This window comes from Podarcis tiliguerta, assembly GCF_965153285.1.
Source record: "Podarcis tiliguerta genome assembly, chromosome: 6".
NCBI classification, from domain to species: domain Eukaryota; kingdom Metazoa; phylum Chordata; class Lepidosauria; order Squamata; family Lacertidae; genus Podarcis; species Podarcis tiliguerta.
This window is the reverse complement of record NC_139539.1, coordinates 50,713,499-50,730,725: the sequence shown is the minus strand read 5'-3', so window position 1 is coordinate 50,730,725 and position 17,227 is coordinate 50,713,499. Positions and strand designations below refer to the sequence as shown.

General features: G+C 42.4%; 1 protein-coding gene across 1 annotated transcript in view; it reads left to right on the top strand.

The window, feature by feature from the left end:
* Positions 1-17,227, top strand: part of BTBD19 (BTB domain containing 19) — a 47,882-nt gene that overhangs the window by 24,952 nt on the left and 5,703 nt on the right. Inside the window, exon 4 of the mRNA XM_083447831.1 lies at positions 7,072-7,131. Coding sequence (XP_083303957.1) covers positions 7,072-7,131 — 60 coding nt within the window. The remainder of the gene's footprint in view (positions 1-7,071; positions 7,132-17,227) is intronic.

The following is a 17,227-nucleotide window of genomic DNA, read 5'->3' as shown; positions in this document are numbered from 1 at the left end:
GTTAATGTTCTAAGTATTATTATTTTTTATATCACTCATTTTCACTTGGGTTCCTGTGGCTTTGGCTTTTGTTACTTATATTTGGGGATCCTCTCCTTTTTCTTTACATGGTTTCCATTTTATCCTTACAACAACCCTGTTGTTAGGCTGAGAAATAATCATAGAATCATAGAATTGTAGAGTTGGAAGGGACCCCAAGGGTCATGTTTTCCAACCCCCTGCAATTCAGGAAGCTCAACTAAAGCATCAGTGACAGAAGGCCATCCAACCTCTGCTTAAAAACCTCCAAGGAAGGAGAGTTGACAACTTCTCCAGGGAGGCCGCTCCACTGAACCGCTCTTACTCTTAATGCATTTGAACCTGAGCCTCCCTGCTCCTAATGCAACATGCTAACAACTCCACTGCACTGCCTCTCCGATGGGCACACTCTATCTGATGAGCACAAAGCAGTCTCTGGGGAAACAGTAGTGCTGTGAATGAATATAGGAAAGTGCTCTGTATACTCCAGTGCAAGCTAGGACTTTGTATTGGGATCTGTTATGGATAATATGTGCAGCAAAATACAATTAAATCAACTTCAGTGCCAGCCTCCTCATCTTCCTTTGCTGGAATCTGTAGAAAGCTCAGAAAGCATCTAAATGCAAGTGGCTGTTTTCAGGCCGTAACCAAGCCTTGAGTAATGCCCAACTTCTCCAGAATCTCTGCCGCACTGGTTCTATTTTGGGTGCTGCGTTCAGCTGCAGTTTTCTTATGCAACCATGGCAGCCTTTGCATTGCCGATATTATGAAGAAACAGGAAGGATGAGGCATTTACAATTCCCATCTCTCTTCCTCCTCCTTCTCCACCTCCTCCATCTCTGTATGTCAAAAGCTGCTCTTTGGCCTGGTTTCACATGTCACAAGATTGCCTTTGCACTGGCATGACATAGCATAGATGCTCCTGCAGCTGTTTTTTTTTAAAAAATAAGCTATAAAATCCATAAATGTTGGCTCCTCCTCCAGTCTGGCACAGACAGCTTCTATGGCTGGCAGAAATTCCCACTACCTATGTACATTGCAGCTACTGTCTAAAGGAGGATAGAGATTTCTGTTACCAAGTTGCTGTGGAAGAGAATTCATCCCTTAGCATCAATCCAGTTTGGCAGGAAAGAAGGGCATGTTCCCTGCCTCACTTTGCCCAAAGTGCTCTGTCCTTAGTGTTATCAAGGATGAAGGATAAATATGCACCATCAAGTTGCTTTACATGCTGTTGTGGATACCTATTTATCCTTGGCCATTCTGCACAGTATTCTGCTTCTCCCTCCCAAAGCAAATTTGGGTTAGAACAATGTTTTGATGTGTTGTCCCTCCTCTTTCCCCAAGTCAGTTTCCTTAACTTTCCAAGACGTTGCCTCCCAGTCTTCACCTTTGCAGGCCAAAAAGCTTTCCCCACTGCAGTGGGTAGAGTGATGGATTAGAACTGAGCGGACCCAGGTTGAAATCCCTACTCAGCCATGAAGTTCACTGGCTGACCATCAGCCAGTCATCATCTCTTACTCTGACCTACGTAACAGGGCTGCTGAGAGAATAAAATGGGAGTGAGAGTAAGAGGACCGTGTTTGCCATCTTGAGCTCCTTGGAGGAAAGGTGGGATATGACAATAATAAATAAATACCTCTTTGGCCTGCTCTGTCTCTCTCTCTCTCTCTTAATGAGTCAGGTGATAGGTGCGTTCTCACCATTTGGGATAAAGTGGCCTTGTATGATGACCAGTCAACTGCATAAAATAACAAACCAGTGTGAAGTATCAAGTGCTCTGGGAAGACTGTGCTAATGTCATCTCTTCATTTAGTTAGGTGATGCAGCACATGGGGTTGTAAAAGGTTCCCTGTGTCCTTAACTTCTTTGTCGTAAAAACAGCTAGTTTGTGCAAGGCTGCCATAGTGACATGACAGTTTCCTCTTAGTGGAGACATTTGTCATTTATGCTTTCATAATTTCTTCTTCTTAAGGGCTGATTACCAACTAAATGGGAAGGAAAGCTCTGTTGTGGAATACACTGGAAATTCTGTTGCCTTACGGCTTCCTGGAGTGGAGCAGTAGTGGTCACAACCCTGTTTAAAGACCTATTCGTATTGTGGTTTGCTTTCTCCTTACACAGTGTCCCTCATTGCAACATCTCTGTGGTGACCATTGTTGGTGCTCTCACACATTCCAACCAACACTATATACAGACCTACAATATACTGTACTATATACCCTGAGCCCATGTATCTGAGGAAACATCTTCAGTAGAAAGCCCACCCCTTTCTTGCCAGTGGGTAACCAAGGTTTGTCCTTGACTTACTGCTTGTTGTTTGTTTGGGTTGTTTCATCCCTGGCAGCGGCAACAGCAGGAGTAAGGTTTGATGTGTGAACTGGCTGGTACTGTCTGTACAGTCAATTATTTGATTTCAAGAGTTTCTAAAAGGCAGAAAGCATGAGACCTATCAAATATCAAGTATCCAGCTTCTAACAGCTCTTGTAATTGTGTGAAAAAGCTGAAGGAGGGATGTGATCAGTAGTTTCTAATAAACTCTTCTCCAGAAGATTTTATTTCTACTCTAACTTTTCTAATGCATTAATTTGACAGTTTAAAAAAACCCCACCATTCCAGTTCTAAACACAGTTTTATAACTTGGAGAGGAAGCTATTAATGTCATTAGATCATTTTATGCTGATGATAACCATACATCAGAATTAAAGCTTGGCTATTTGTTCTGCTTTCAAACATGTCAGTTGCATCTGCTTCCTTATTTCATCTCTATGGTGTCCTTCAGATAACCTTTTTTTATTCAGCACTCATCCTGATTTGCTTGTGTAGAGTCAACACAGTGGTCAGATTAAACCAGGCATGTCTGAAGGCTGTTTTGGGAGCCTAATCCGGTGTGCCGGTCGATTTAATCCAGCCCCCGTGGCAGTATATGTCCTTATGTCCTGGGGTAAAATCCTAATCCTAAAATAAGCTCAACAACTTTGGTCAGCACCCACGCATGTTCAGTCCATCAAATCTGGCCCTCTTTGAAAAAAGTTTGGGCACCCCTGGATTAGACTCTGCCTGATTTTTACTGACAATTCATTCTGATTTGCTTACAAAATACCGACCGTATGGAGTCAGGTTGTAGGAAGGTCATCAGGATATGAGGATACAATTCCAGGTAATCATGAAAGTAGAAGCCACAGCTGGAGCACTGGGAGAGAACGTAAGCACAGTGAAAGCCAAGGTTATCCAAGTTTTTATTCCCATGTCTAGAAGGCCTGCATGTTTTTTTCTTTTCTAGGCTCTGTTCAACTAAATGGCAGCTCCGGTTCTCTAGAGCAAATGTGCTCTTGATGGCATGGCAATTCTGAGTACTACTGACAATGTGCTCACTAGAGCCAAGTGGAACTGCTTAACTGAGACTAAGTCTCATTGCAGTTAGTGAGAGCTTCCTTCTGAGTAGACGTGCATGGCATTTCCCTGTCACTGTACTGCATAAGCACATTCTCAAAAAGAAACCAGATGTGTCTTATTGTAAGACATCCTGTTTTCTTTACATGACCTCTGGCAATGTTGTCTAATAATTTTAAAATCATTTTCCATTGTCCAATGTTGCTGAACTCCCAGCTTCATAGATGTTGTTGGATCAACTCTCAGAAATCCTTACTGCTGGCCATTTGGAGATCCAAGGTTCAAAAAAAGCTGCTGTGTAGCATTTAGTATCTACCACCAATTTTCCACAGCTCTTCTTCCATTTTGTCATGTTACTGTTCCTTGACAAACAGAGACATAGAATTGTAGAGTTAGAAGGGGACACAAGGGCTATCTAGTCAAACCCCTGTAATGCAGGAATCTTTTGCCCTATGTGGGGCTCAAACCCACAACCCTGAGATTAAGAGTCTCATGCTCTACTGAGGACAAACTATTCAATTTAAAGAGGGTCGTGCTACATGATGAAAAGTGCATTCATTTTACGGGGGGGGGGGGGGGTGTGCGCGTGCACCAGAATTCAATGTTTCTGTTGCATTTTAAACCTCTCTTGGTGGAGGGAGTAGATATGAAAAACAAAAGAAAGGTGAATGGTTAAGCACCCCCTCCCTTGTCACTTCTTCATTGCAAACTTACCATGTAATCAACGGTGTAGTTTGGTCCTAAATCCATGTCTATAAAATATGTGTGTCACTTATTTCTGATTTCAATTCCATTATGTTCCATCTGACTCCAATTTTAATATTTTCAGCATTAAATCCTAGTTCCCTCTAGGATTTATTTTGCAAGAGAATATATTTGTTTAGCCAGCCTGCTTCCTTGGTTGAAGACCAGTTGACAATGAGAGTTTTTTTCATTTGTACTTCATGGTGAATATGAAAGTATGTGATTCAACAAAAGCTAATTCTGGCTCATTCTGCACCACAGTGAATGGGACTGTCATTGAAAAAGAGAGGATCCCACACTCCTGGCTATTATGTGTCATGTTTAGTTGGCAGTGATAACGAAGGCGCGGAAGGATCACGCTCATCAATTCCGTCCTTGGGGAAAACCCTGCATGCGCTGCACTTATTGCTCCCAATCTGCTGGCATTCTGCTCATTGCTAGGAAACTAATTATAGCTTTGAAATCAGAGAGTGCGAGTGGGGGTAGAAAGCCAAGTAGCAACTGCGTTTCTCACAAAGTATGGGAGTGGAAGACAGTGCCTTGCTCCAGAAAAAAAACTGGGATTAGGGATGGTGGCAAAATTCCCTATTAGCAGACTGAACTGGCCTTTAGTCCACTTGTCTGCTATCTTTGCAAAGTGGTCTTTCTTGCACCAACTTTCTGTAGATTTCCCCAATGCCAGTTTGATTGTTTTTAGAACAGAGTATGACAGCATTTGTACAGATACAATTTAGCCAGCTACCACCATCATCAAAATTTGATCTTAACTGTCTGTGCATGGGGTACTGCTTAAATTTGTATTCACTTTAACTTCTATCTCATGGATTCACTACTGAGGTGATTATGTTAGCCATTTACCACCATTAACACTCATTTTTAAATTGTTAACCTGTCTCTCACTAATTCGTCCCATGTGACTTAGCTTTGTACGGATCCATCCAATTTGTCAATTTTGCTTTAGTTCCTCTATTACCAGCAGCATCTAGGCTCATTATTCAACACTGGGACTCGTTTGGCTCTAAATTCTGGGTCATCCTGAAACATTCCCAGCTGGTTCATTTTTAATTCTTAGTCCCCTTGGCCATAATGACACTATACTAAAAGCCTCCTCTTCTTTGCTCTTCTGGTAAAGATTCATGAAATAACCTGTTATTGTAATTAATCATCTCTGTAAAAGTGCTAGGGAGGTTTGGAGCATTTTTCTTTTTGTAGTTGGCAGACGAACTCTGAGGACAGGACATGGGGGGGGTGGCACATCCTCTCCTGTAAATCCCCTGTTACTGCCACAGAAAAACGTCAGTACCTTCCATAGCTGAGTGGTAAAACACATGTTTTTTTCATGCAGAAGGTCCCATGTCCTGGCTTCTCCAATAAAAAAACCCCCTAATTTATTTCCCAGCCTAGTTTTAGACTGAATTTAATATCTTCAAATCTTTAAATTGTCCAAGAGGATATTTGTAATTCTACAGAATATCTACCTTATTAGGGAATGCTATTTTTGGTTGCGGTTGTTGTTTTTAATTAAAAACAACATGCACATACTCTCTTGTAATGCATGTAGTCTGCAGTCCTTTTCCACTTCATGTAGCCCTGGTGTAAGTGTGTGGGTGAGACTGAGTAGTATGCATCTGGGTCAGAAAGCAAAAGTGACATTTGCAATACATGATGTGTGATTTGACCCATTAGCACTTGAAAATCACTGTTCAGTTGCAAGCACAGAGAGGTTATTTTGAGCCGGGTGACTGTGTCACAGACAGGGATGACATCACTCTACTTTGCATGACCTTCACATGGTCCTATCTTACAATCTTTGCTCACTAATGAAATTCAAAAGCTTTCACTGGTTTTGTCAGTCCAGCAAACTCTGCTCCAGTATTTCTTATTAATAGTTATAGTTGTTGTGATGAGGATATTATTGTTGTTGCTGCTGCTGTTAATTATTATTACTGTTATTTTTATCTCACTTCTGGCTTTTGAATCATTACTCTTTTGTCACTTGCTTGGTATACTTCACCTGGACGTCCAGCTTATGATTGCCTTGCAAAATTCTAGACAGTCTCTCAGTGTTGCTGCAGCAGCTGCCAAGGTTGAAGTGCGGGTCAGGCTGCTGCTCAGACTCCACAATGGGAGTGATGAAGCTTAACTTAAAAATCTCTCTGACTATACAAATGCAGAGAAGTCAATTCCCAAGGCAGCAAATAGCGCAAAATGGCATAAACTTTGCTTTCTAGCAGACCTTATTTCCATGGTTCAGAAAGCCTACTATTTTTTCTTATAAACCAAAGGGGCTAGAACTATCACTCTCCCACCCAGCTCCACCTACCGAAACCTGCCTCCAAGGCTGCCCATTAAGCTCCACCTAATGCAAAATGTGGCTGGTTGAAGAGAAACTGTGTAGTGCTCTTACTAGTCCATTCTTTTTCAAATAGAAGGGTAAGGGGAAAGGTTTGTTTATTTATTATTCTTACATTTCCAACACTTTAACAGTAACTCCACGCTGGTTCTCAGTTCCCTCCCTGTGGCATGGGATGTCCCTTAGATTGCATAGGTGCTATAAGCATTTATCTGTAGTGGCTAGAGAAGGCAATTTGGGTGTGGCCTTGCACTGGGTTTTGTGGGACTGAGAAAGAAGGTGCTATCTTGGGTCTGTTTTCTCTGCAGCAGTATGTGGAGCAGCCCTTAGTTCGCAGTGCCATTGCTTAGAAAACCTCATTGAAGGTCAAACTGGAACAGAGACAAAGTTCAGAGAACAGATTTCAAAGCAGCAATGTAGGTCTCCTGTTCCAAATTGGAGAGGCTGTAGCTCCAAAAATGCTGTAGATCTCAGGATCTCAGGAAAGTGTTGGGTTGTTGCTAGTGCTACAAGTGTGTTCAAGATTCTGTCTTGCACAGTCTGATTCTCAACCTCTATTGTTTCAGCTATGTGTTGAATTCATCAAGGACACACTGAGTGTGGAGCAGGCCTGTGAAGCCTTTCAGGTGAGTGGCATTTCTTCCTCCTCCTCACAGTGCCTGTCAATCCTAGAGACCTAGATTAATTTACATGAAGGGGCGGAAGACCTTTACTAGGACATCCTGTTGTCAGTCAGCTGAACAGTTCAGATTCCCTTCAGATTAGGCTGGTTCTAAATATACGCAGCTCCAGTGATGAATATATAAAAGACATGGGATTGTTTGTGTGATTGGGGGCAGGCTGCAGAGTGGTTAAACAACCAATCCATCTTCTCAGGGAACTCCGAGAACTATAGCTCAGTGAGAGGAATAGCGCCCTTAACAAACTACACTTCCTGGGATTCTTTGAGGGCTCGTTGTGACTGTTCAAAGTGATATCATATTACTTTGAATGCATAGTGTAGATGGAGCTTCAAATTTGAGGTGGTAATGCTTTCTCTTTAAGAGCGCCCTATCCACTTTCTTTAAAGCCACGTATTTCCATTTGTTGAAATGGAACGTAAGTAGTTATTTCTCTTTTGGCAGCCTATCTCTGTGCGGCGGGGATGTTGGCATGGATACTACCCATGTGATCCATCAGCCCAATGGGATTCTGGCCTTCAAACACTCAGGAAAGTGGCAACTGTGCCTTGATGATATATTAATTGGGACTAATTTAAAACCAGTCAGACGATTCCTAATGGGCAATAGTTATTCTTGGATCTCATTAGCTAAGCAATAGAAGGTTTTTGCTGCAAAGGCTTAATACTACTCTTGTTTTGGCAATACATGCACTCTCATCTCTTTTGGTATATAAACAGAAGAAATTGTCATAGCCTATCCCACTCCACCACAGACCTCATGAACACAGCTTGTATATTATTTTTACATATTTATTTCCTAGCAATAAAAACATACCAAAAAAGCAACACATCACCCAGGGCTTGGTATCAATAAAACTGCTATTACAGCTTCAACCTTCATCTTCATTTATCTGCAGAAAAAACATCCAAGCATCAATTTCAGTTTGTGAGCTCTTTTTGCCCCTCTGTTATTGGAAATGAACCTAATCGCCCTCTCTGGAGCAGACTTCATCAGGATAAGAAGTGCATGTCTCAGAGTTCGAGCAAAAAAGCTGCCAATATTCTCTCAGCTTTATTGCAGATATTATGATTTTAGATTTTGTGGGTAAGAGACTAAAGTTTTGGAAAGAGGAACTGACCAAGGAGGAGCAATGCATAGGCTGGTGAGGAAGCACTAGAAATATATGCTGGTATAAAAATCCCTTTTCCAGCTTTGTATTGCCTCTGTGGTGCCCTCCCTCCTTTACCATCTCCCTAGAGATTGTGCTGCCCCTTTCAGGGCAATGGAGGAACCATACTCTCTTTGAATTTTACTCTCCCAGCTCCCACTCCACTATCTGAGTTCTCTTTACAGGACCTTAGCAAGGCCTCCTGTGGTGCTGCAGCCTTTGTTCTGGCGGCACCTGCCCCTTCGAGGCCGACACTGAGCCCTGCGGGCTGATTTCACGCCAGCTGACACACACAAGCCAAATCTAGCAGCTGAAGTTCAGGAGCAGCCGGTAAATGGGACTCTGGCATCTACCAGAAACCACCCTAAGCTGGTGACCAGGCATTATAAAATGGGGAGGGGAGGGGAGTCCTGTTGTGCCCGGTTTCCTTTGCAACAATGCCTAGACGCTTCCTTTATTTTTGGTCGATTCTTTGTGTGCATCCTCTCCCCTGCCCCCACATATACCATGTATGGGCCAGAAGGATGAGGAGCCGCAACAAAAGGGTCTGTGCTCACTTTGCCTCAGGGAGCAGCCAGCCTTCTGTGCTGTATCAATTGCGCCCAAAGGGGATGGAAACTACCATGCTGTAAAATCTTTGGCAAAGGCTGGGGCAGCATTCGATTGCTAGATCCTTGACATAGTAGGCCAAATACTATCACCCCATTTCTGTGATCAAACATTGAAAAAACATTGAGAGCCAGTGTGCTGTCATTGTTAGATTCCTGGGCTAGGACCTGGGAGACCAGGGTTCAAATCCCCATTTGACCATGAAACGCACTGGGTGACCTTGGGCTAATTGTTCTCTCCCATGCTAACTTATATCACTGCGTTGTTGGGAGGATAAAATGGGGAAGGGGAGAATGATATATTGCATTCCTTGGAGGAAAGGTGAGCTATAAATGCAATTAACAACAACAACAACAACAACAACAACAACAACATTACTGTCGTATCTTGGATCCTGAACGCCCTGAAACTCAGATGTTTTGGCTCCTGAACGCCGCAAACCTGGAAGTGATTGTTCTGGCTTGCGAACGTTTTTTTGGAACCTGAACATCCAATGGGGCTTCCATGGCTTATGATTGGCTGCAGGAGCTTCCGAATCAGAAGCCACAATTTGGTTTTCAAACGTTTTGGAAGTCGAACGGACTTCTGGAACGGATTCTTTTTGACATCCAAGGTACGACTGTATTCTCTACTACAGTAACTGATTTCATGAGGGTCTCAAATAGGCCTCGCTTGATATAGTTGGCCACTGCTCTTTTTCCATTTCTATAATAAAAGGTAATTTTTTGCAGTGATGCCTTTCTAGGCTCTGAGCCTAGGATAACTGGAGATGCTCCACTGTTGAGTCTTGTTGGCTTCCATAGGTGCATGTTGTCACAAACTGAGTCTCCCACCTTGCTTCTCGCTTGTATCATGATCACATAGCATCATAACATGTTATGATCACAACTGTGATATGATAGCAGGCTACAGGCAAACTGTGACCAAAGGTGTGTCAAGGTAGCAACCCTGAATGCAACAAATCCATATGTTCTAAATGCATCCACATCCTCATTCCATGCTTCTCCCTTGTCCACTTGCACCACTCCACACTGCAGGTGGTGGTGGTGGTTATAGGACTATCCCCAAGCTGTACAGTGACTGAATAGATACCATTCAATTAAAGCACATTAAAAGCACATGGCTTACCCCAAAGAATATTGGGGCATGGAGTTTGTTAAGGGTGCCAGGAGCTGTAGCTCTGTGTGGTATAAACTGCCAAATATACATACATAATCATTTAATTGTATGCCACCTTTCTACAGTTGAAACCATGCTCAAGCCAGCTTACAACATGAAAAAGTTCAAAACACAGCAAAAGTAGTCAGAAACAATAAATAAAACATCAAAAAGTACACAACCAAATAGAACAATTTCCACATAAATTATAATAAAGATACAAAAATAATATCACTAACAGCAACAGTAATTCCCTAACAGGGGCACCAGCTGGTGGGAGGCGAGGGCCCTTGCCCTCCCCCCAATTTTCAAGGAGGGGGAAGGGCCCCCTCAATATCCTGTGGCAATCTGCATTCCTTTATTTATTTAACATTTATTTATTTATTTTTATTTAAGATATTTATACCTTGCCCTTCAATAAAATTATATGGGAATCTTGCAAAATTTCAGACACAATGAAAGAAATTTAAAAATACCCTTAAAAAATATGCCCCCCCCCCCCCCGTTTCCTAATGCATGCTTTGTGGTTGCTGTTTTCTCAAGGGCATTTGTGAAATTTGTGGAGCTAAAGTAGGCTAACCAACTGATGCTGCTGCTATTTTTGAATGAGCCACTGACCCATATTTCTGTAGCCCAGGGGCTATCGCTATACTAATTAGGGGGAGGAAAGGGAATCCTGGACTTATTCCAGTACAGTATGCACATACTCTCACCCTACTGAATAGGTAACCAGTGCTCTGGTAGCACTATCTGTGCACCAATCACCTCTTATGCAGGTGATGGTCGGAAATCGGCCCTTATGTGGCCCCCACAGTGTATTCATACCCTCCAGCCTAGATAAAGCATGGTTAGACATTCTGATTTTCCCCTTGCCTGTGAGAAGGTAATCAAATCTATCCCTAAGCAGCAAACTCTGCACTGAGCAATGTGATGTGGTACATGCACCCTTTCTTCTGGTTATATCAGAAGCTACCCCTAAATTGTTTGATTAATAAGAGCACAAATTCTTCATCTTCTTTCCCCTGCCTGTGTATATTTTTTACCCCTATCTTCAATGGTTCTTCATGTGTCAGCAATGCAGGAGGGCTGTACTTCCTGGCTGTAACCTCCATCATCATGTGGTGGCCCCGCCCTCCCAGTCTTATTGCATTGAACATGGAGGCCTGAAGAAGGAAACTACTCCTGCCCAGGCAACCCAAGATACCATGTTCTTGGTGAGAGTAGACCCCCTACTGAATTGAGTCAGGAATTCCCTTTCCTCCCCCTAATTAGTATTGTGATTGAACCTGCCCTTGGGATCCAGAAGCCCTAGGCATGAAAGTCAAGAGTCAGAGTCGGCAGGACACACAACACCATAGGTGGAATCAGTGGTCACAGTCCCATTCTGCCTCTATACACATGCAAAGGTTGTTTTTGTGAATAGAGCTAATGGATTACTGTATTCTTAACTGAACTAGCAGAAGGACACAGCACCATATTAGTCCCTACTCCCCACTGCAGTGCACATCCATAAGAACTTAGGTCCAAATACTAATTGATCACTATCAACGTATGTGGAGCCTCTTTCATGCTCATGTTTAGGTTAGCTTCATCCCCACCTTCAGGCAGAGTCGGTGGATGTGAGACTAAAACGAGGACTCCTGGCCTGGGGAGTGAAAGCAGTACTAGTTACAAACAGAGCTGTGGGTTCACAGATACTCCCTCCCTTTTCCTGTTTTGCTGCAAAAAGAGAACAGATAAAGGGTAAAGCCTCACCGTGCGCTGTTGATGAACTTTTTGTGGCCAGGTCCAACCCAGTTTACCAGAATGTCATCAACATGATGACGTGTGCAAAACTCCCTCATATCTGTCTGTTAGGCTAGGTTTCTCCCACCTACGCCAGGATGGATTCCCCTTAAGTTCTCTCCTCCCACCCCCATTACCAGTTAAAAATAATAATACTTAACTTTTGGTACTGTGGGAACATTTTATTTGTTTATAAAATGAAGTTTCTGTTGCCTTTTGGTCCCCAGAAAGGACCCCTAATTATAATAATGTGCAACACAAATAGACAAGAAGACTAAGTTGAGGTGGAGCTAATTTAAACACAATCAAGTATTTTAAAAAATCCAGAGCCGATATAACACCTGGAAGATTTTTTTCAAAAAGTTTTTACATCTCACTAAACAACCATAAGAATGGGAGCCAAGTGAAGCTCGTGGGGGAAGGTGTTCTTGTGATATGGGTGGTGCAACCAAAAAGGTTCTTCTGCGACTGAATATACCTTTGAGGGCACTTGGAGATGGAACAAGGCATCAGATGATGAACATGGTGGGTGGACCAGTTTACGTGAGGGGACAAGACAGTCCTTCGAGTATCATGGTCCCACCAAACCATTTAGGGCTTCATAGACCTAAATGTATCTTAACCATATTGGGACTAGTTGCATCAGCACCTCTACTGCTTCTTTTTTTCCTCTCCAAAGACAATCTCTAGAGATGAAAACCATGAAGCAATTATTCAGGTCTGCAGCAAAGCTGTTGTCCAAACTCAGATGGTTCTGGCTGTTAAACAGGAAAAACATTTCTTGTTTTCACAGATGTGCCATCTGACAGAGTGCAGACATCCAAGGTTTAGTGGGTAAAAATATAAAATAATGTTAACTTGCATGACAAAGTACTCTTTGCAGTTTTCTTCCCAGACCTGCTTATTGAGCATTCATCTCAGTTTGCTTGTACAAAGAGTGGAGATAATTCAATGTTAGCTGCTTCTGATTTGTTTGCAGGGAGGTTATACATAACTGAGTCAAGTGATTGTTATCTTGCACTTTCTGCTGCATTGCCCTATCACTTTCCATACCACAAGAAGTCTGGGTGATTGTTTTTTATTTAAAAAAGTGGTTTGCTAACTGCTTAACCTTAATTTGTCAGTAAGTGACTGAATCTCACTCAAAAATCGTGACAGTTTGGAAGCAGCTTGTTTTGCTCTAGTAGAGGATGTTAAAGTCTCCTTCTCCACAAATGTTGATGCCTTGGACAAGACGTGCACTTTCAGTCTTTGGACAGAAATGTGTTTTAAAGTTGAAGTTTGTTGAGTCATTAAGTATCTGATAAGATTTGGAAATATAAAATTTCCATTCATTCAGAGAAAAATCAGGAGAAGGAAAAAATCAGGAGGGGAAAATGCATCCTGGGCAGCGGGTAGAGGAATGACTCTTTTGCTTCTTAACAATTGAGGTGTTGGTGTGACTGGGATGCCTACCTCCAGCTTCTTCATTGAAAGTTTTTAAGGAAGCATTCTAGCATCTCTCACTTCTTTCTTCTGCAAGAGTTCTTCAAGTGGACATACACAGAGTGACTGATTCTGCTAAACACAGAAAACTGCTTGCTTTCTGAAAGCAGGCTGGTTGACTTCTGATTTGTCACAGGATTTGCTCTGTTCTCCCTCATGCCTTTAGCTCAGGGGTGCCTGCCACCTTTGACCCTCCAGATGTTGTTGGACCATAACTCCCATCACCCCCTGACCATTAGCCATGCTGGCTGTGGCTGATGGGAACTGGAGTCCAATGATATATGGAGGGCCACAGACTCCTCATCAGTGATATCACAGGAGGACCCATAACTCTTGTTCACACCATTCTTCCCATACAAGCCGTCAAATACAGGCAGCTATATAAGGCTATGGTGAGAAACAAACCATATCCAACTGGAGTGGAGGCAGACAGATAATCTCCCCACCTCATGTCTCTCTCTCTCTCAGCTGAATTACATCTGTGGTATTCACAGAATGCATTTTATTGACCTGACACCCAAAGCTTAATGAGCCCTAGGCAAAACCCTTAGACATAAAATGGCTACAGAATGAGGAGAGACACAGTTAATTTCACCAGAGACACCTGGACAATACATTTGCACCCCATTGTGTCAGCTTTCAAGATACAGCTCATCCAGTTGGTCTCCATCCTGTTCTATATATATAACTGGCTTCTTCCAGTTGAGTTTCATTTCAGTTTTCTGTTTAGAAGAACCAGGCATTTCTACCAATATAGGAATCCCTAAGGCTGGAATGGATCATGCTGCCAAATTGGGTAGAGGCTACAAACCTGGGCTAGTTGATCTCTAAGAAGGGCATGGCCTATGCCAGGCATGGCCAAACTTGGCTCCCCAGCTGTTTTGAAACCACAACTCCCACCAACCCTAGCTAACAGGACCAGTGGTCAGGGAAGATGGGAATTGTAGTCCCAAAACAGTTGGAGGGCCAAGTTTGGCCATGCCTGCCTATGCCCCTTTGTGGGGAAAGCATTCCATATCTGTGAAGTGTTGCTTCTGGCAGTTCCCATGTGATACAGAGATCAGTTCCTGTAGGAGACATGACATTTGGTGGTGTCATATGTAGTGGGCTAGCCATACCCATGTGTCAGAATTCCCCCTTTTTAGAAGGCTGGGTTGACTGGAACTCATAGTTTCTACTGCATTCTCCCTTTTACTCTGTCTGATAATAGTGGAAAAACAATGTTGCTACTCTGGTCACATGTGGTTTGACGGCTGTTTACAGTGGTCAGCTGGTGCCGTTAATTGGAATCGTTAGTTTCCAGCTGCAGGCTTGGCCATGTGGTAGGGCTGGTGTCTCCTGAAAGCAACCAGCAAGATAATGTGGTTTGCCACAAACACATTGTTTTCACACAATAGAAATTGTTTGTTTCTTGCTTAACTGCACAACTTACTCCTCCTAGTTCCCACCTGTAATTTGTGCTCACTGAGCCTGGGATGTGTCTGACACAATATTCGTTAGTTCTGTCCCCATGGGAATCATCAGAGTAAGTAGACATCATCACTTTCTATGGGGACTGATCATTTTCCTTGCAGCCTTGAATCCACAGATGCTTCTATCGCTCTGCAGGAGATTATGTTGATATCATTTGGATTTTCAGACAGTGATACAAAGGGCACATTCCACAGATGCATTTCTGGTTTTACTGAGGTGATACCTGCAAGTTCTGTCTTTAGAGATGGCCATGCTTGACCTTTCAATAATATGAATGTTCCTGTAGAAAGTAAAAAAACCAACACAACACACACACAAAAGTGACCCTCTTGCAGACAACGTTAATTCAGAACTTGGCCTATGTTTAAACCATGTATACAGTGTCACACTTCTATATTGATAACATCACATAATATGTTTAACTAGACATTATGCAGAAGGTAGGTGGAATTAGGGAGAGGAGAAACCCTGAGTGACTGCAGGCCCATGTCTCTCCCAACTTAGAATGACTAGTGAGCATTACACCTCCCACTTTACATTCATCAATTGAAAAGGTGGAACAAATCCACTATTTTGTCATTCTTTACCCATCCTGATTGTGAGTTCAATTGACTATTTAAAGGTTATTAGATGATAACTAATCTCATCTCACAGTTTCAGGTTGGCTACTTTATGTTAGCAGAAGCAATCAGAATAAGCTTGACCCACCATGCTTGCTTGCCTCATTCAGTGCAAGTAGATACTCCTTGCTTTGTTTACTTGGGGTATGTTCTCTTCGAAGAGATGTAAGAATTGCCCTGCTGGATTCAATCAAAGGTCCATCTGGTGCTGCATCTATTTCCATTAGTAGCCAGACAAATGCCATATGGGATGCTTATCTTCAAGCAGTGTACAATGAAGGTAGATGTATGTGGACTATAGAAAGTAAATAATATGGCTGCTATCATTATGTTTATCACTGATGTCCTGTTAATACCTTTCAGACCACGTAGAAAGCTTTTCTGAAGGCTATCAAGCACATTTTCTCCACCATACCAGATATGCTGGTAGATTTTTCCTGGGGTGTATCCAGGGAGTTGTGGCAGCCTTTCTGTCATTGTGGTGGCATGTTTGGTGTTACACTGGTGAAGTGAGCTATCCACCACATCCTATTACCCCTCAATCAGCTTCTTTTCAATTTTCTCAGTACCATCACATATCTTTAATGTCATTTGCAGTGCAGTCCTTCACATGCTTCATTATAAGTACGGTAAGTCCCATTGTGGAATAAACTAGGTGAAATGCCATTCGCACACTTAGCATGACTGGCTTTTTAAAGGGAAACTACAGGCCCAGGAACCCCAATCTGCATTAAGACCCTGGCTTGGAGGGCAGGGGACTTTAGCTTTTAGGAGAGGGGCTGGTCTTGATTGAGATCACAGTACAAGGCAAGAGCTTAAGGTCCTCTATTCCCCATTCCTGGGTCTTGCACTCCTGCAATTTACTTTTAGAAAGGCATTGATGCAGTTACAAATTACATGAATAGCCACTTCTAGTTTGGCCCCAAGTTCAGTGGGGCTTACTCCCAAGTAGTGGACATAGGATTGCAACCTAAAATGTTATGTTTAAAAATATTTTTCAAGCAAAGCTTTGCATTTTTTTATGGAAGACATGTAAATATTTTAAGAGATGACAATTCAGTTAGCATAAGCTTCTCTTTCATTGTTTACATTTTTAAAAGAGAATGAAGGCATTGAAAACCATTAATATACTAATTTTAGCCTGCCCCCAAGAGGTGCTGATTAGATCTATATATATTTCGAAGTATAGACTTCTGGGTTAAAAAAATGTTATAGCTTTGAAACTGCCCAGTCATTTTGTTACGTTCCAGATTAATTTTATGATACAATGCAGTTTTAGAAATGAGAAAGATTCCATGGAAAAATGTAGTAGTGGAAAATTTCTACTCTACATCCGCAGTATTAACCCACTGAACACCAAATCACAAACACATTTGGTCATTTTGAACTCTGTTACTTAAAGTACGTTATAAGACAGCTTGTGGTTGGGTGCAAAATCAGGTTTTGTGTTTGTAACGAGTCCTAAGGGACATCCCCTAAAATAGGGACGTCCTAAGGAAAAGCGGGACATTCCATGATCAAATCAGAAACTAGGATGGCTTCTCTAAATCAGGGACATCCCTGGAAAATAGGGACACTTGGAGGGTCTGCCATAAGCATCTCCATTGTGGGAGAGGGGAGGACTTTTGATGGTGTTTCTTCCAGGTTCAAATACTTAGAATGAAATGAAAAGCAAACTACAGCCAGCTCTGTCACTCCCAACCCACGATCCTTTTCTGCTTCTCCTCTACCTAAAGCCCCAACATTCTTTCATGGATGGGCA